General features: G+C 38.4%; 1 protein-coding gene across 1 annotated transcript; it reads right to left on the reverse strand.

Annotated features, from left to right (window-relative positions):
• Positions 1-13,621: 13,621 nt before the first annotated feature.
• LOC132612247 (uncharacterized) lies at positions 13,622-14,704 on the reverse strand. Its single transcript, XM_060326553.1, has 3 exons — positions 14,553-14,704; positions 14,059-14,252; positions 13,622-14,013 (listed from the first exon to the last, which is right to left on the reverse strand). The coding sequence occupies exons 1-3, from the start codon at positions 14,702-14,704 to the stop codon at positions 13,622-13,624; spliced, it is 738 nt and encodes a 245-aa protein (XP_060182536.1).
• Positions 14,705-21,173: the final 6,469 nt, after the last annotated feature.

Consider the following 21,173-nt stretch of genomic DNA (forward strand, 5'->3'; position numbering starts at 1 on the left):
AAACAAGGCTCTAATGAGGCTAGGGGAAGGGTCAACAGGGGTAAAAGGATAAAATACCTAGACAACCAAATAGATCGTTACACATAGGTACATAGCACATAAAACATGAAGAGAAACAAGGGAAATATGCTACGGGCTTTGCGTCATAGTCATGACCCATGGGGTACTCGCGACCCGATCCCATGTTGCGGCGTGCAACCTGATCCATAGATACGTATGTAGCGGCGTGCAATCCGATCCCATGTTACGCGTGCAACCCGATCCCGATCTATTCTATGTTAGATTATTATATCTTTTTTTTTAAATTTAATCATCTAACATTCGAAAGTTATCAAAATTAGTAGTTAAATTAAAAATTACTAGTATATAAATACCGAATTATGGAAATTGGCATGTTAAGAAATAATGGCAAATTATTATTTATGCTAATTTGAAATAAATTCTCAGTAAAACCATCAATTATTTTAATTTTATAATCCAATGGGTTATCATGAATTTAAGTTTTTCTTTTTTTGGTAGAAACGATAGAACATATATTATATAATTACAAAAAGCATCATACAAAGGATACGCATTGCGATATATGACCAGAAGAGTTTGTAGCAAGGAATCCTTAGTTACTAAAGAAATAGCCGATATTTTCCTAAAAGTATTACAGCTCTTGACATATGTGTTGGTAAAACTGTGTTCAGAACCGTAGGAAACAACAACCGGAAACTGGAAAAACCAGAAAGTAGGAAAAAACAGAAACTGTGTAAAGTTAGAAAAATTTCAGAAACTAAGAAATATCCGAGACCACAGAATTCACGGTGTGTCCTTAAGGAATTCAATCCCCTCATTGTACCCAAGGTTATGGATTATTTCCTCCCAGGAAAAAAAGGATATATCTGTCGCAGGAGTGGCGGTACCTCAAACGCCTACGACTTCGACGAACTCAAATTAGGCAACGAACCACACACAGACTCAATAGTTTTATTTCAGGAAAAGAATGCAGAATTTTCTATGCAGAAAAATTTTCAGTAGTTGAAAAATGAGGCATTGCCTCAGTTTATATAGCCGCGAAACATACCTGTTCAGAACAGGTTTGGTGGCTGTTCAGAAAGGCCTTGCCTTTTTCGAAAAAATAAGAACGTTGGGATTTATTCCGCGAAATTTAATTAATTACCAATTAATATTTTCCCCCAGAAATAAAAAATAATTTCAGAAAATGAATATTGAAGTTAAATAAATTTGGTCCAAAAAGATTATCAATTAATCATTTGACCAAATCCAAATCCAAATCCAAATCCAAATCCGAGCCGAGCGACGACGACGGCGCGAGGGGAGTCCCTCTTCTCAACCCTTTAAGATCTAGAAATTTTTTTTTCTAATATAAGCACATAACTTTTCATTTCTACCACCAATGTGGTACAAAGCTCCTTTTCAAAGGAACTTTGCTCTAAACTTTATTTTCCTTCCATTGTCTTTTTTTCTCCATTTCTCATTCACACCAACTTAGCTAGCTTTAATCATTAACTAGCTTTAACAATCCCCCACATAAATGGGGAATGGCTATATGATGAAAAACATGCATTACAAAAAAAAACTGTATGATTCGTAAGCAAGGATTAATCGCATCTGGATAAGTAGATTTCTCTTTGAACTTTCCGTAGTGAACATATATCAGATATACTCGGTCAATATTTGAACCGTTGAGATTTGGTGTATACCTAGACAACCACATGTCACACAATTAACCCTTTAACCGTCTTCGGTTCTCATTGTTTTGTTCGTTTCAGCCATGAACACTGCCTGGTTGAAAAGTGCGTAGAGAATTGGCTTTATAGAATTCTCCTTGAAGCGGCTTACACTTCACACTTACATAGGTGATTCCTAAATGTGTCATCCCGTAGATACACTATCTGATATACCCTGTATCAAACTTAGAAACCATTAAAAAGCCTTAATGTTTTATCCTGGTACTGAACATTGTCTCATCACGAGAATGAACCAAAAAGTTATTGTAACAATGTTGAACCGTTATCAATGACTTTGTTTGATCTCTTGAACCTAGATATTGGGATCTCCAGTCTTCTAGGTAGAGTTACCGCCACGATGACTTGTCCTCAACCATAGTCCTATTCCCCTCGATGATCATTCAACCACCTCTCTAGTTAGGCCTTTAGTTAGTGGATCTGACACATTATCTCTGGACATAACATAGTCAATTGTAATAATTCCACTAGATAGTAGTTGTCTAACGGTACTATGTCTTCGTCGTATGTGGCGAGACTTTCCGTTGTACATAACGCTCCCGGCTCTTCCTATTGTCGTTTGGCTATCGCAATGTATGCATATAGGAGCCAACGGTTTGGGCCAAAATGGAATGTCTTCTAAGAAATTACGGAGCCATTCAGCTTCTTCACTGGCTTTGTCTAAAGCTATGAACTTAGACTTCATTGTAGAGTGGGCGATACATGTGTGTTTGGATGACTTCCAAGACACTGCTCCTTCACCTATGGTAAAAATGTGTCCACTTGTGGATTTTGTTTCAGTTGAACCGGTGATCCAATTTGCATCACTTATCCTTCAATAACTGCAGGATACCTGTTATAATGCAAAGCAAAGTTTTGAGTATGTTTCAAATACCCCCAAACTCGTTTCATTTCCAGCCAATGATTTTGGTCAGGATTACTAGTGTAGCGACTTAGTTTATGTCACACCCCCAACGAGGAGTATGACAGGCTCCGACCAGTAGGCCGAAAGTCTCCTGACTTAACCGTTACTTAGACATCACATATCATAACTCAAAGAACATCTGCTCGCGGAAAAGGGCCAACATAGAGATATTCGATAATTCAACACATATGTACATGTGAGGACCGGCAAGGTCGCTACAACATAAAGTATATCATAAAGCCGACAAGGCTATCAGAAAAATATCAAGAAGCCAAAACAAGGCCGACAAGGCCATACATAATATTTACATATCCCACAATGTCCATGAGCTTCTAAGAGTATACATATGAACATATATTATACTAACAGAAAAGTACCAAAAGATAGCAAGTCCGGAGTAGTGGTACTAGCTAACACCGCTGAAGCTGAAAAATCCTATTGTGGTTGCTCCCGTGCAATGGGACGTCAGTACGGATAAAGGTACTAAGTATGTAAGGCAGAAGGGTAACACCATAATTAAGATATAATATAACATTAATAAATGCAAAAGAAAACCGAACATCTGGAAGTAGCACAAGATACTATGCATGATAAAATCATTGGTATGCTTATATTTATATATATATATATATATATACACACGTAATAGATAGTATCCATGCCTGGCCGTAAGACTCGGTGTTATATGTGTAAAATCATGTCCGACCATTAAGGTTCGGTGTTATCATCATTAGCCCGCGTTCGGGCCTCCCGTGTCCGGGGCAATATCATAACATGCCCACTGCAGTGGTGTGCGCATTTACACGCCATGCCCGACCGACTATAGCGCGGCACAGTGTAGTAAAATAGTGCATTACATTTATTTATATGTATTAACCATTGTTGGTCCGAACCGGGAAGGCTGCGCAGGACTCCGCTTTCCTTCCGCGATGCGGATGGAAAGCGCAAAGTCCTGAGCCCTCCCGCTTTCCTTCCGGGATGCGGATGGAAAGCGCAAAGTCCTGAGACCTCCCGCGATGCGGATGGAAAGTGCAATGTCCTGAAGCTTATTTTGGACGAGAAGTCAATGATCCGACCTTTGCCTTTTGGAGCGGCATGAGGTCGGTAGCCTCCGAATGGCGTATGGAATTGGTATAGAGTCCAAAGGAGTAATCGATGATGATGAGTAAAATAATATTTCAAGAATCAATGAAATAACAAGACATTAATATTTGAAATACAAAGCATGGGAATAAAGTGGATTTGTTATGGAATGCTTGTGTTTATATTCTAGTTGGATTCGTACCAAAGAAAGAGAGAAACGAGCACCTTACATACCTTATCCGTCAAGCCACCACTTAAAGAATTCCTTACCCTGATGCTTGCCCTTCACCCGAACCTATATATCGAGAATCACACTTTCATCATATTTCCATCAACTTATAAGCACTAATTTATGGAAGTCTAATTTGGGTTACGAAAATTTGGGCAGCATCTCCCCTATATCATCGACTTCCTCCAAATACCAAAACAATTCCCAGACAATACCAACAACATCAACAATAACATCCTCAATATTCTACAAGATAAATATACATATTTTCATCCAAAATTATCTTTAAACCTCAATCCATAAGCCAACAACATCAACACAACAACTATAACTTTTATTCTTGTAAATATTCCTTAATCAATATTGATAAAGAAAGAGATTCAATGATTCATACCTTATATTTACTAAAGTAGAAATATATTCAATATTTACCTTGTTTCCAAGCTAACTCCAACACAAAACGAAATTATAATCGTGACTACACGTTGTCCAGGCCTCGATTAATATTCTGTAGCTTGAAATTTGCTCAAAATCCTCACTTCTATGTGATATAAGGACTCCCTTGCCTTGCTGAATTTTCTGGATTATTTTAGAAGATTATGATGGAGAAAATGGGGGTTTTTAACCCTTTTTATAATGGCTAAGTCGACAGTACTGTAGCAGCACTGTAGTGGTACTGTAGCAGCTTTGTTTCTGCTTTGTCAGCTCAGTTTGTAACGTCCATAATTCTCTACTCCGATGTCCTATCGACGAGCGGTTTATTGCATTAGAAACTAGACTCAACGAACTTCATTTTAGAATTTTTAAACACCTTAAAACTCCTAATATACATGGAGATATACCCCTTCAAAGTTGACTCAAAATTCTATTTCAAAATTTTCGACAAACTTATTTTCCTTGATTTGCTTGGTCCTAGACTCCTCCATAGCTTATTATATGAACCTAAACCCTAGTAACCATGAGATAGACGCATACAATCTCCCATATCCTAGGAAGTGCTCCTCGTCTAGACTCAAACGACTAACTCCTAATAGATTTCACGTACAAGACTACGCGGTGTAACATTCTCCCCCCCCCCCCCCCCCCCCCCCCCCCCCCCCCCCCTTCAAAAACATTCATCCTCGAATGTCGGATACCCGAGGGTTAATAAAATTTCCACGGAACGTTAGTAAAGTATCCCTATTAATTGGAGCACCTCTAATCTCCTACATGTCACAAGTCCTAATCACAAGTCCAACATGATACAATAATCAATGACACGTGTCGTACCCCATTTTAACCGAGTTATAATTAGGAGTACAACATATTGGTGATTCCTATTTGTTTTATTTATTTTAAGGAGTCGCCACCTAATTAATTTAACGGTGAATTAGGACACCTAAATGCTAACTAAGGTAAAGTTAAAACTAAACCTCCGTTAATAGTCTGCTTAACCAATGTGATTCTAGGTAAGGGTTCTTTATTATCCTAAAGGGAAGGGGTTAGGCATCCCTTAGAATCCGTTAACTACGGTTATCCGGCCAAACTTAGGTTAATTAATTAAGGCTAATTATAGAAATAGCTTACAAATATGCTAATATTTTAAAGGAAAATAATGTTAGTTTAAGATTTACGGAAAATATAGTAATTGGTACAAAGGAGGACTTTAAACGTTGCTTTAAAATAAGACTTATAAATGTTGCTTAGACTTTAAATGAAAATATAGTAAATGCTATTCAAAGATGGGACTCGTAGAAAATATGGTAATTTACCCATAAATAATAGCTTTTGAAAAACAAGATTTTGCGATTTTGAACTTTGGATAGGATTCAAAAGGAGGTGAGTTTTCTTTCTCCTTTTTATTATTTCTTATTAATTATGCTTAGCTAAAAATATGCATGATTGATTCAAACTTGAAGAGTTATCTATAAAATATACTTGAGTTTATACTTGCGTATCAGTGACGTTTTGAAACATTTATGATAAAATATGATTCCCTTTACTTAAAATATATAATCATGCCATTTTGCAAATTAATTATTCCAAAATAAAACGTGAAAAGAAAAGAATAACTTATGGAATTAATTGTTAGTCTTCCTTAAACTAAATTACCCATTACTAAAACTAAACCTTACTAATACCCCTTATAATTCATCTAAGCTAAGTAAAACCAACACGAAGTGGAGTAGCAATCGGACAATATAACTTAAATGCATAAAATAAAAGGAGCAAATATGATGAAATGGGTTGCTGTAATTCGTGGGCTACTGGGCTTCGGCCCAGAACTGCTCTTCTCTTAGTATGGACTGTGGATGGCTGCTGCTATTGGGCTTAGCCCAGAATTTCATTTCTTTCTTTGTTGCGGACAGAACTGGACAGGAGAGAGGTCACGTTGGGCTTTTAGCCCAACTCCGAATGCGGAGGAAGACAAGTCTCTCGGACTCGTATGCGATAGTCATGCATAAAAAAAATGAAAGAAAAGGATTAGTATATAATAGATGAATAAGGTCAAGCATGTAAAATATAAGCTCAAAACAAATCAATAGATTATGTATATGTTGTGTATATTTTGGTATATCTTATGTATATACATTAATAAGGATGTATTTTCCATGAACATACTTCGAATATACATTCATATACATAATTCAACCGAAATATACTTGCAACAAACGCACAAAATCTAAATAAACCAAATTGAAATTGGCAACCTCACATACAGAGAATTACTTTATGGGGAAACATTCAACAGAATGACTGCCTTAGGGGGGTATCTATAATATTTTGTCCCATTTTAGTCCACATTTTCATATTAACAAGGCAAACACTGATGACTATATCCAATATCACCCCTGCCAGCAGCTTATGATTCATCTCTAAGGAACAGATTTTAGTCTAATGGTACCCATTCTGAATTCAGTCAACGTAATGCATTATTTGAACACAAGATTTAATATATCAAGGAATAACAAAGAAAACAGCAGCCAAGGTGAAAGAGAACAATGAGTTTCAGCATAAACGCATAATTCTAACAGGTGCTGAACCATTACTTTTTAACATAAAGTAATTTATAGTCATATAGATACAAAAACAGTTCAATATGTGGTTCAGGGTTAAAATCCTTTTCCTCGGTCTTTTCAAACAGAATTAGTCTACATTGGTTCAATATCAACATTCTATACCAGATATGGGCATTTTCAGTTCCAAGCTCAACCATCACCATTTATGTTGCTCTAAAATGAGAACAACCAATGACTTTAGACTATCATTTATATATCACAAACCCCAGAAAGGAAATCAGATAGGTGCACAGGTACTGGTTAATTATGTACTTTAAGCCTATTTGAAAAAACGGAAGGGAATAGGGAGAGGACAAGCATGAAAAAAGAAAAAAATGCTAAATGAAATTATGTTTCATATTGATCTAGAAGGCAAAATATTCAGAGTATACCTGGTATACCTGAAAGGTATACACTGATATGCGACCTTGGTATATACTTGGGTGTATACTAAGGTTCATATACTATGTATACTTCGAGGCATATCATACTACAAACAGAAAATCAGATAGGGAATATGCGAAGATAAGTCAACATGAGTATTTGGGGCATAAGTGTAGCCAAACGATTAAAAAAAAAAAAGACATACATGCTTATCCACACACACATATTGCTTTGGGCAGACCATATCAATCTCATTTACTCTAATCTCATCAAAATTTGATTTTTTTAACTAAGTCATGTCTTTAACTAATCATCCAAAGTGAACACACTTCCTCAAATATAAGACTTCCAAAGAGGAGTTAGCTTTTAAAATATGAAACTCAATCAAGCATAGTAATGCCCTTTTTCTGCAGCTTTCAACATGCTTAAAAGAAATTGTTCCTTCATTAGTTCCAAAAAGAGATTTTAAGGTTTCTGCCAAAGGGCGTATTCAGACAACAAATAGAAACAACTAAGTCAAGCACTTAAGCTTAATCATAGTTGAACTAAACCTTTTACGCATTAAACCGAGCCTGACTTCTCATAGCATACAACATTATGCCTATAAAGGCTCCACATCCAGATTTAAACGGGCTAAGAGAGAAGACACCCAAGCTCGTTATATATATATATATATATATATATATATATATATATATATGAATACACAACAGTTCCATCAACTTGATTCAGAACCAGATTCTATTACTAAAGAGACATTATCATATAGTAAAGAAGATATTTTCATCAAAGAAATCTTAGGGGAACTACTATTAATGTCAAACAGAGAAGCAGCATGGAGAAGCTCCTGATGACATAAATAACTTAAGGTGGCCAGGATGATCAGGAGGTTGGTTGCTAAATGATGTGCAACTGCAGGACCAGTGTAGCTTAGATTATAGCTTAGTTTGCAGAGTGTTACTGGGGCATGACACTGCTGTCTACAACAGTCAGGAACCACAGCTGGTGGCTGTAGAAGTAAGAAGTTCGAAAGCTGCTTTTAAGTATGTTTCAAAAGACTTCTTTAGATTGTTTAAATCTGAAACAACATCTAACTTCCTCAAGATCATATAAATCAGCCCAAGAACTGAAACTGATGTATGTTAATAACTCCAAACAACACATCAATTTTACCTTATGCTAATTTTAAACCAGATTTATTCATCTTATCCACAAGCCGTCATTCTTATCATAGTACAAACTGGATATGCTTTCTCTTTGTTACAATTTTAGCCCTCAATATTACTATGTCATTACTAAATTACATTAAACAATCTTGTGTTATAATTAGAAGCAAACAGAAATCAATCACAGACTTAACCATTAGTCATGCCTGACCTAACAACAAACATTCAAGCGAGCTCAAAATATCCTACTAACTAATTGTCCAGGTTTATACAACGATGTGAAACTTAAACCAACTAGCACGATTAACTCATGCATTTGAATTAACTGAATCCAATCCATCACACATAATATATGTAATTACACAAGCAGAGTCAAACTCGATGCTTCAAATATCACACAAAAACTAATTAGGTCTGGATTAACATCAAACATACAGACGGGCTTATCAGGCTAATCCAACTAATCAGCATATTTAAAACCTAACAAAGATAAAGAAAGCAAAGATTAAGCATAAAATAAAAGAAAAAGGGAAATTACCTTCTTCGGGTTCAGCGAAGTGAGGCCTCGGATTCTTCGATCTACCTCGAAAACACCACGAATCCCGAATTCGTATACACTCGAACTAAACAAATACCAAGGGCAAAACAACAGAAAAAATGGTTTAATTTTTGACTCGATATCCAGAAATATTGCAACTATTGAGGATTAATATATTTTAGGCAATTTTGGGGTCCAAGATCTTGTTTTTCTTTTTTTATTTCGGTTTGATCTGATTTAGGTAAGGGATCCTTGATTTTCCAAAAATCCTCCCCTTCAACGATTCAACTCCCCCCTCTTTATAGATTTTTCGCTCTGTTTGAAGGAAGAGAGAAGGAGGAGCGTGGGAAACAGGATGAAATGGGGGTGGCAGAAGCGTGGGGGACAGGGGAAGGTGGAAATGGCAGAGGAAGTGGAAGTGACAGAGGAGCGTGGGGGGACAGGGCGTGGTGGAGAAGATATGACGATGACGATGAAAGAGAGGAGCGGGGAAGGGGAGAGAGAAGAGAGTGTGGGGGAGGCGGCTGGTGGAAGGTGAAAGAAAGAAAAGAAAAAAAAAAGGGAAGGGATTTAGGTTTCGGGAAAGAGATTGGGCTGTCCGGGTCGGGTAATTACTTGGGCTGAATTGGCTAAAATGTGGGATGGGTATTAAAATATGGGCTGGTTATTTTAAAATGTGGCCAGTTAAATTGAAAATGTAGGCTGATTTTATGAATTGGTCCGAAAATAGTATGGGTTGATTGGGCTACTACATTTAAATAAAAGACCTATTTAAATAACTCTATACTAAAGTGTGTTAAAATATTATTTAATATAAAATATGCAATTATTAGTGCTTAGATAATAAAATTATATGCCATCGTAATAGTCGTGCAATAATATTTCGAAAGTCCACAGTAAATAAACACTATTATTTAATTATGCGAAGATAAATGCGATGCGTGTGCGTAAGCTGGTAAAAAGTGATGAAAAGATAAAAAATGTGAATTATAATAGTACTGGTACAATATAAAAATAATAATAATAATAATAATAATAATAATAATAATAATAATAATAATAATAATAATAACGAAACGCCGGTATTGATAAGAAGCTAACAATTACAGTAAAATATAAATATCCTTTTTTTTAATTTGCCAAAAATATTAGAAGCGTAAATAGGTATTTCGGAGGAGAGGCGGGACAAAATTGGGTATCAACAACACGCGGTCACACGATGATTGGAATAATATTTCTCATCTTATTGAGTCTCAAGGGGGGATTAAATATAACTCTTACCTTGTAAGTGATTTGCGGATGTAGCAGAACCTTGCAAGAATTCTTTCGGAGTAGTATCATCTGTGACGGGGAATAAATGGGGATACTTGGACTTCATTTCTGCTTCGACTTCCCATGTCATCTCTTCCCTATCTTTACTCCTCCATAGAACCTCACTGAAGCCACGTTTTTATTTCGGAGTCTGCAAACTTGTCTGTCGAGAATAGCAATTGGTTCTTCCTCATATGTCAGATTTTCTGTAACTTTTATATGGATATCCTATACACTTCCTAAGCATGGACACATGGAAAACTGGATGAATCGCTTGTAGGTCTGATGGAAGCTCCAACTGCATAAGCCACCTGGCCTACCCTTCGGATGATCTTATAAGGTCCGATATATCGGGGATTAAGTTTCCCTTTCTTACCAACCGCATCATGCCTTTCATTGGTGATATCTTCATAAACACCCACTCACCTACCTGAAATTCTAATTCTCGTCTTCGTACATTTGCATAAGATTTCTGACGACTCTGAGTTGTACGCAATCGTTCTTGAATAAGCTTTACCTTTTCAATAGCCTGGTGAACAAGGTCTGGCCCAAATAAGTTTGCTTCTCCTACTTCAAACCAACCGGCAGGAAACCTACACTTCCCACCATAAAGAGCTTCATATGGAGCCATTTTGATACCGGCATGATAGATATTGTTATATATAAGAAAACTCTATCAAAGGCAAATGATCATCCCAACTTCCTTGGAAATCCAGTACACAAGCTCGTAACATATCTTTTAAGGTCTGAATAGTCCGCTCAGCTTGCCTGTCTGACTACGGATGGAAAGTCGTACTAAGATTTACTCGAGTACCAAGACCTTCCTAAAAAGATTTCCAGAACTTTGCTGTAAATTGTGCGCCTCTGTCTGAAATAATTGACAGCGGAATGCCATGAAGGCGCACAATCTCCTTAAGATATAGCTTAGCATAGTCTTCAGCAGTATAGGTAGTTCTTACTGGCAAGAAACGAGTTGATTTAGTTAACCTATCAACAATCACCCAAATAGAATCGAATCTGCGGTGAGAACGGGGAAACCCCGTGACAAAATCCATATTAATCACTTCCCACTTCCATGCTGGGATCTCTATTTCTTGTAATAAGCCACTGGGTTTCTGATGCTCGATCTCCTATTGGCAAGTGGGGCATTGAGCTACAAAGTTAGCCATATCTTTCTTCATATCATTTCACCAGTAAAAGCCCTTGAGCCCTTGATACCCGGGATGAATTGAATACCGAGAGGAATGAAATTCTGACATGATCCTATCCCGAAGCCCAGTTAAATTTAGAACGCACAAACGACCTCGATGTTTGAGGAACCCATTTGAATCCAGTTCGAAGGCTGAGATCCTATTTTGTTGCACTCCTTCCTTAATGTTAATTAAAATTGGATCTTCATACTGTTGAGTCTTGACATCTGAGGCAAGAGTCGATTGCGATATATTCTGTAAAGAAATTCCAGTGTCTTTCGAATCTAGTAAGTGAACTCCCAAATTTGCTAAGCGATGAAGTTCTTTGGTCATTTTCAATTTTTCTGTTGGCACATACACTAGACTTCCCATTGATTTGCGACTTAGGGCATCAGCTACAACATTAGCTTTGTCGAGATGATATAAAATCTCAGCATTGTAATCCTTTAGCAATTCGAGCCATCTTCGTTGCCTCAAATTCAATTCCTTTTGCCTAAATATATATTAAATACTTTTATGGTCCATATAGATATTGACATGAACTCCATATAAATAATGTTGCCATATCTTTAGAGCGTGAATCACTGTCGCCAGCTCTAGATCATGGGTTGGATAATTTTGCTCATGTTTTGGTAGTTATAGGGAGGCATAACCAATCACCTTACCATTTTGCATAAACACACATCCCAGGCCGATGCGTGACGCATTACAGTATACAGTGTAACCCTCGGTGCCTTCTGGAAGGGTGAAGACAGGGACAGATATCAACTTATCTTTCAATTTCTCGAAACTCCGCTCGCACGCTTTTGACCATTGAAACTTGCCCCCCTTCTGAGTTAATTTTGTAAGGGGAGCTGCTATAGAAGAAAGTCCCTCTACAAATCGTCAATAATACCCTGCAAGACCTAAGAAACTTTGGACTTCCGAAGCGGTTGTTGGTCGGGGCCAATTCTTGACGGCTTCAATCTTCCAATCATCGACTTTAATACCTTCATCGGACACAATATGGCCTAGAAAAGCCACTAAAGTTGGCCAAAATTCACATTTGGAAAATTTGGCATACAACCTCTGATCTCGTAATATTTGCAACACCTTTCGGAGGTGATCAACATGTTCCCTCTCCGAATGAGAATATACCAAGATGTCGTTAATGAATACAATAACAAAAATATCCAAGAAGGGTCGGAATATGGTGTTCATTAGCGCCATAAACGCCGCAGGAGCATTTGTCAATCCGAAAGACATGACTAAGAATTCAAAATGCCATATCTCGCTTGGAAAGTTGTCTTCGGAATGTCTTCCCCTTTTACTCGTAGCTTATGATACCCTGACCTTAAGTTAATCTTCGAGAAACATTTAGCACCCTGTAGCTGGTCAAACAAATCATCAATTCTAGGCAATGGATATTTGTTCTTGATAGTCACCTTATTCAACTGCCGGTAGTCAATACACACTCTTAGCGAGTCATCCTTCTTGCGCACAAATAATACCGGTGCTCCCCACGGAGAAGTACTAGGCCTAATGAAGCCCTTGTCTAGCAAGTCCTACAATTGCACCTTCAATTCGCGCAACTCGGCGGGGGACATACGATAAGGAGGAATAGAGATGGGTTGAGTGTCCGGATACACATCAATCATAAATTCAATTTCCTTTTCGGGAGGGAGGCCTGGTAATTTATCAGGGAATACATCCTGAAATTTGTTAACTACAGGAACGGATTGCAAAGTTGGCGGTTCAGCTTCAGTGCTCCTAACTCGAACCAAATGATAAATATAACCTTTGGAAATCATTTTTCGCGCCTTAAGGTAGGAAATAAACCTACCCTTTGATGCAGGGGTATTGCCTATCCATTTAAGAACTGGTTCATTCAGAAACTGAAATTTCACAGTTTTGGACCAACATTCCACATTGGCATAGCAAGAGGCTAGCCAATCTATTCCCATGATAGCGTCAAAGTCCACCATTTCTAACTCCACTAGATCAGCAACTGTTTCACAACCACATATCGTAACCACACATCTACACTAAATTCGTCTTGCAATAACAGGTTCCCCTACCGAAGAAGAAACCAAGAAAGGCTTAGACAAAGATTCAGGCTTTATACCAAACTTATCAACAAGATAAGGTGTGATATAAGATAGCGTGGAACCCGGATCAATCAATGCATAGACATCATAAGAATAAATGGATAAAATACCAGTCACAACATCTGGAGACGACTCAAGATCCAGCCGTCCTGCAAGGGCATAAATACGATTCTGGTTGCTGCCAGAAGCAGACACCTGACCTCTTCCCCTACCTCTAGCTGCTGGGGCTGGAGAAGAACCTTGTTTAGGAGAGCGAACAGAAGATGAAGAACCTGCGATTGAACTTGTCGGCTGAGCCCGGTCCCCTCTACCACGGGATGGACAATTTCCTATAACATGACCAGGCTATCTATAGTAATAGCATACCCCCATACCTTGGCGGCACTGGCCAGAGTGGCCTTTACCGCACTGGTCACAACGAGGCAAGAGAGGCTTTGCCTGGCTAGATTCTCCTCTGTAAGAAGGAGCTGACGCTCTAGAACTTCGACTCGGTCCAGAATAAGTGGGTCTATTATAACGCTGCCTCTGGAACCTGGAAGGTGCACTAACCGCTGAAGGATCTGATCTTCTATAAGAATGGGGCCTATAATCTTCCTGATAAGCACCTGAATAACCCGCGCACCTGGCCCGCTTATAACTGCCCCTACTCGGGTCTTGCACAGTCCGCTATCGGCATTCAAGGTCCTCCAAATGTTGGGCAAACACTTGAATACGAGCAATATCCATACCACTCTGTAATGAAGCCGTCATACAATCCTTAATCACGTGAGGCCCAAGTCTCGTCACAAAACGATGTACCCTATCTTCCATTTAGGCTACCATCGCCGAGGCGTATCTAGCCAAGGAGTTAAATTTAAAACTATATTACCGAATGCTCATAGTATTATCGCGAAGCAATAGAAATTCATCATCCCTAGCTCTGCGAACCTCAGCGGGCAGATAATGATCCAGAAAGGCATTGGTGAATTCTGACCATACTACTAGAGGTGTTCGACCCTCGCGATTGCTGCCAAGACTCATACCATACCGCGGCCACATCCCACAGTCTATGAAAAGCTAGCACCACTGATTCTGTGTCAGAAGCATGCATTACCCTCAAAGCGCGGCCCATTCGATCTATAAAATTCTGAGGGTCATCCTTCGGGTTTGTCCCCGTGAACATCGGAGGGTCCAAGGTATAAAAATCACGTACACGGCAACTAACATCCCTATCCAAAAGGCCAGCTTGCCACTGAGTTTGAGCAGCCACCAATCTAGTCAATAACTAGACTGCATCTCGCAAGTCCTTTTCTGTAGCAACGGAGTGAGGAGCTGGAGGCTGAGGAGCCGGAGGCTCTAGAGCCCTATCTTTCTCTTCTGCACCTGATGTAGTAGAGGTAGCATGCGAGGGGGTAGAGCTCTTAGCCTCGCTATGCCCTAAATCAAGTGGCGGTACTCGGCTCGGGCCTTTCCCAGCAGTGCCCAGTATACTACTGACTTTCTTCTTCCTCGGAGGTATTGCTGAAAATTAAACACGGAAGGATTAGCTAGCTGTATTCTTAACTTGGCTCTATCGCACGATCTAGATCATAAAGAAAAGTATCTTCCTAAATGTCCTGTAGCCTCCTATCTATAGATATGGTGCACGACATATCGATACACAGGACTCTACTGGACACGGATCATGGACATCTCTAGGATTGAACCGCTCTGATACCAATTTGTATCCATGCCCGGCCTTAAGGCTGGGTATTATATGTGTAAAATCATGCCCGGCCATTAAGGCTCGGTGTTATCATCATTAGCCATGCCCACTGCAATGGTGTGCGCATTTACGTGCCATGCCCGTCCGACTATACCGCGGCATGGTGTAGTAAAATAGTGCATTACATTTATTTATATGTATATACCATTGTTGGTCCGAACCGGGAAGGCTGCGCAGGACTCCGCTTTCCTTCCGCGATGCGAATCGAGAGCACAAAGTCCTGAGGCCTCCCGCTTTCCTTCCGCGATGCGGATGGAAAGCGCAAAGTCTTGAGACCTTTCGCTTTCCTCCCGCGATACGGATGGAAAGCGCAATTTCCTGAAGCTTATTTTGGATGAGAAGTCAATGATCCGACCTTTGCCTTTTGGAGCGGCACGAGGTCGGTAGCCTCCGAATAGCTTATGGAATTCGTATCGAATCCAAAGGAGTAATCGATGATGATGAGTAAAATAATATTTCAAGAATAAATGAGATAACAAGACATTAAGATTTGAAATACAAAGCATGGGAATAGAGTGGATTTGTTATGGAACGCTTGTGTTTATATTCTAGTTGGATTAATGCCAAAGAAAGAGGGAAACGAACACCTTACATACCTTATCCGTCAAGCCACTACTTAAAGAATTCCTTACCCCGATGCTTTCCCTTCACCCGAACCTATATATTGAGAAACACATCTTTAATCACACTTCGATCCATAAGCCAACAACATCAACACAACAACTATAACTTTTATTCTTGTAAATATTCCTTAATAAATGTTGATAAATAAAGTGATTCAATGATTCATACCTAATATTTAATAAAGTAGCAAGATCTTCAATATTTACCTTGTTTCCAAGCTAACTCCAACACAAAACAAAATTATAATCGTGACTACACGTTGTCCGGGCCTCGATTAATATTCCGTAGCTTGAAATTTGCTCAAAATCCTCACTTCTATGTGATATAAGGACTCCCTTGCCTTGCTGAATTTTTTAGATTATTTTGGAAGATTATGATGGAGAAAATGGGGTTTTAACCCTTTTTATAGTGGCTAAGTTGGCAGTACTCCTCCATTGCTTATTATATGAACTTAAACCCTCTTAACCATGAGATAGATGCATACAATCTCCCATATCCTAGGAAATGCTCCTCGTCTAGACTCAAACGACTAACGCCTAATAGATTTCACGTACAAGACTACGAGGTGTAACAGTTTACTTATAGCACACGCAATATCAGGTCGCGTATAGTTAATAATATACATCAAACTTCCCAACACTCTAGCATAATCTAATTGAGAATGACTTTCACCTTTATTATTTGCAAGAGCAAGGTTCATATCAATTGGCGTCTTTGCAACTTTAAAGTCCAAATACTTGAACTTTTCAAGCACCTTTTCAATATAATGAGATTGAGACAATGCTAGACCTTGAGGAGTCTTATGGATTTTAATTCCCAAAATTAAATCGGCAACTCCTAAGTCTTTCATATCAAACTTACTAGCAAGCATGCGCTTAGTAGCATTTATGTTAGCAATGTCGTTACTCATTATCAACATATCATCCACGTACAAACAAACAATGACGACATGGTTCAGAGTGTTCTTAATGTAGACACATTTATCACACTCATTTATCTTGAATCCATTTTACAGCATCGTATGGCCAAATTTTGCATGCCACTGTTTGGGTGCTTGTTTTAGTCCGTAAAGAGACTTAACAAGTCGACACACCTTCTTCTCTTTCCCTGGAACTACAAACCCTTCGGGTTGTTTCATGTAAATTTCTTCCTCCAACTCTCTATTTAAGAAGACTGTTTTCACATCCATTTGATGGACTTCAAGACCGTACACGGCGGCTAACGCTACTAACACCCGAATAGATGTAATCCTCGTTATCAGCGAGTATGTATCAAAGTAATCAAGACCTTCTTGTTGTCTAAAACCTTTAACAACTAGTCTTGCCTTATATTTATCAATAGTACCACCAACTCTCATTTTCCGCTTGAAAATCCATTTGGAACCTAAAGGTTTATTCCCTGGAGGAAAATCAACCAATTCCCAAGTATGGTTGTTCAATATGGATTCTATCTCACTATTGATTGCCTCTTTCCAAAATTGAGCTTTCGATGAAGACATAGCTTTGTTGAAAGTTTGAGGCTCATTTTCCAACAAAAATGTTAGAAATTCTAGTCCAAATGAAGTAGACGTCCTTTCACGTTTGCTGCGTCTTGGATTTTCCTCATCGTGAACATTTTCCTTTGTTTCTTCCCGAGGTCGTTTAGATTATTTGCTAGACGACTCACATTCCTTTTTATATGGATATATGGTTTAAAAAAAGTCAGCATTGTCTGATTCAATTACCGTATTCACCTGAATGTCGGGATTTTCTGATTTGTGAACCAGAAATCGATATGCCTTACTATTTGTGGCATATCCTATGAAAACACAATCAACGGTTTTAGGTCCTATTTTTACCCTTTTGGGTTTAGGAACTTGCACCTTGGCCAAACACCTCCATACTTTGAAGTATTCCAAATTGGGCTTCCTTCCTTTCCACTTTTCGTATGGAATAGATTGTGTTTTGCTATGGGGCACTCGATTGAGCATTTGTCTAGCTGTTAGGATAGCTTTCCCCCACAAGTTCTGGGGTAAATCAGAACTTATTAACAGGACATTCATCATTTCTTTCAGTGTTCTATTTTTCCTTTCCGCAATTTCGTTCGGTTGTGATGAGTAAGGGGTAGTTGTTTGATGAATAATGCCATATTCCAAACATATTTGTTCAAAAGGAGATTCATATTCATCGCCCCTATCACTCCTTATCATTTTAATCTTTTTATTAAGTTGAGTCTCCACTTTAGTTTTGTACTGCCTGAATGCTTCAATTGCTTCATCTTTACTATTAAGTAAATAAACGTAGCAATACCGCATACTATCGTCAATAAAAGTTATGAAATACTTCTTTCCACCGCGAGATGCGATTTACTTCATGTCACAAATATCTGTATGGATTAAGTTTAAAGGACTTGAATTCCTTTCAACTGACTTATAAGTATGTTTAACATACTTAGATTCAACACAGATTTGACATTTGATTGATTGCATTCAAACTTAGGCAATACTTCCTAACTAATCTTTTTTCACAAGGTCCTATAATTGACATGTCCTAAACGTGAATGCCATAAATCATTTGACTCAAGCAAGTAAGACAAAGCAGAAACTTTATTATTATTATCAAAGACCATTACATTCAATTTGAAAAGGCCCTCTGTGAGGTAACCTTTTCCTATGTACATCTCGTTCTTACTTAATACAACTTTGTCAGAAACATAAACACACTTAAAATCGTTCTTCACTAAAAGTCCAGTAGATACTAAAATTTTTCCTAATTTCGGGAACATGACAGACGTTGTTGAGAGTCACCACCTTGCCAGAGGTCATCTTCAGCAGTATCTTTCATAACCTTCAATTTTGGCCATTACAGAATTTCCCGTATATATGGTCTTGTCGGGCCCGCGGGAGCATATGAAGCAAAGGCTTCTTTAACAACACAAATGTGGCGAGTGGCGCCAGAATCAATCCACCACTCTTTCGGATTTCCCACTAGGTTGCATTCAGACAACATAGCGCACAAGTCATCAACTTCCTCATTTGTTTTAACCATATTAGCCTGACCCTTCTTCTTTTCCTTTTTCGGAGCACGACAGTCTGCAGCTTTGTGTCCGATTTTTTCACAATTGTGGCAGTTTCCCTTGAATTTCTTCTTGTTAGGATAGTTCCTTGGTCCCGATGCCCTTTTCCTCTTTTTCAGATTAGTTGGGGCAGTTTCAACAATATGTGCTCCCCCTATGTTTGATCTCCCATTAGCCTTCTTCTCCGCTGCCTTGTTATCTTCCTCAATTCTCAACCGGACGATGAGATCTTCCATTGTCATCTTCTTTCGCTTGTGTTTCAAGTAATTTTTGAAGTCCTTCCATGAAGGAGGCAACTTCTCTATCACTGCCGCAACTTGAAATGCCCCACTAATCACCAAACCTACAACAAACAATATGTAAGTAATGGCGCACTGAATACTTTTGACAAAAGTATTAATTAGACTTATACCTTCAGCGAGGAGATCGTGGATGATAAACTGCAACTCTTGAACTTGAGTAACAACAGATTTGCCATCTACCATTTTGTAGTCCAGAAACTTGGCAGCGATAAACCTCTTTAATCCAGCATCTTCTGTTTTATATTTCTTTTCCAACGCATCCCATAGTTCTTTTGATGTTCCCACATTACTATAGACATTGTAAAGATCATCCTCCAGTCCACTAAGAATATAATTCTTGCATAAAAAATCTGAGTGCTTCCACGCCTCAGTTACAACAAAACGTTCATTCTCAGGTGTTGATTCCGGCAGAACCGGAACGACCTCCTTAATAAACTTTTGGAGGCTTAAAATATTTAAATAGAAGAACATCGTTTGAAATCAATCCCGGTGAATTTTTCGGGCTTCTCGGCCGGAGCCGGTGCTGGTGCAGTACCACTGGAGGACGCAGTATTGCTCGTAGAACCAACCACGGGGGTCGATGTCGCAGTAGCAGTAGCGTTCAAATTTGGAGTTAGGTCTCCCATTTCTGTTGCAAACGAAACAACGGAAAGCTTTAATAAACGGTGAAGTTTTTAAATCTTTGAACCGAATCAGTTTTGACAGCAACAAATGTAATACACAACGGTGAAGATTTTATTTCTTCAAACCGAATCAAGTTTAAACAAACAGAATTAAAAAAAAATCAAACAGAATGTAGGAAACTGTATGTTGTATACTTGATGAAGTTTTTATATCTTCAAATCAAGTACTCAAATGAGTAGAAAGTTATGAAAACTTTAAACTCAACCGGAGTAGAAAATCCGAAGATTTTAGTCTCCAAACAACATACAAGTTCGTTATATCCAAACAACAAACATACAAGTTTATTTTATTTTTTGGATAGCACTGTTTTATGTTAAAGAAAAACATTTTTTTCCCCTTTCTGATAACGTTCTGTAATCGTTAAACAACAACAAATGAACACAGAAATGATTAATAAATTCCTTAAGCTTGTTGGTAAAACTGTGTTCAGAACCGTAGGAAACAACAACCAGAAACTGGAAAAATCAGAAAGTAGGAAAAAACAGAAACTGTGTAAAGTTGGAAAAATTTCAGAAACTAAGAAATATTCGAGACCACAGAATTCACGGTGTGTCCTTAAGGAATTTAATCCCCTCACTGTACCCGAGGTTATGGATTATTTCCTCCCAGGATAAAACGGATATACCTGTCGCAGGAGTGGCGGTACCTCAAACGCCTACGACTTCGACGAACTCAAATTAGGCAACGAACCACACACAGAATCGATAGTTTTTTTTTCAGGAAAAAGAATGCAGAATTTTCTATGCAGAAAAATTTTCAGTAGTTGAAAAATGAGGCATTGCCTCAGTTTATATAGCCGTGAAATATGGCTGTTCGGAAAGGCCTTGCCTTTTCCAAAAAAATAAGAACATTGGGATTTATTCCGTGAAATTTTATCCAAACCCAAAGCCGAGCCGAGCGACGATGACGGCGCGAGGGGGGTCCCTCTTCTTAACCCTTTAAGAGCTAGAAGAAGTGCTTCCTAATATAAGCACATAACTTTCCCTTTCTGCCACCAATGTGGTACAAAGCTCATTTTCAAAGGAACTTTGCTCTAAACTTCATTTTCCTTCCATTGTCTTTTTCCCTCCATTTCTCATTC

The sequence above is a fragment of the Lycium barbarum genome, chromosome 9 (assembly GCF_019175385.1).
Source record: "Lycium barbarum isolate Lr01 chromosome 9, ASM1917538v2, whole genome shotgun sequence".
Lineage (NCBI taxonomy): Eukaryota > Viridiplantae > Streptophyta > Magnoliopsida > Solanales > Solanaceae > Lycium > Lycium barbarum.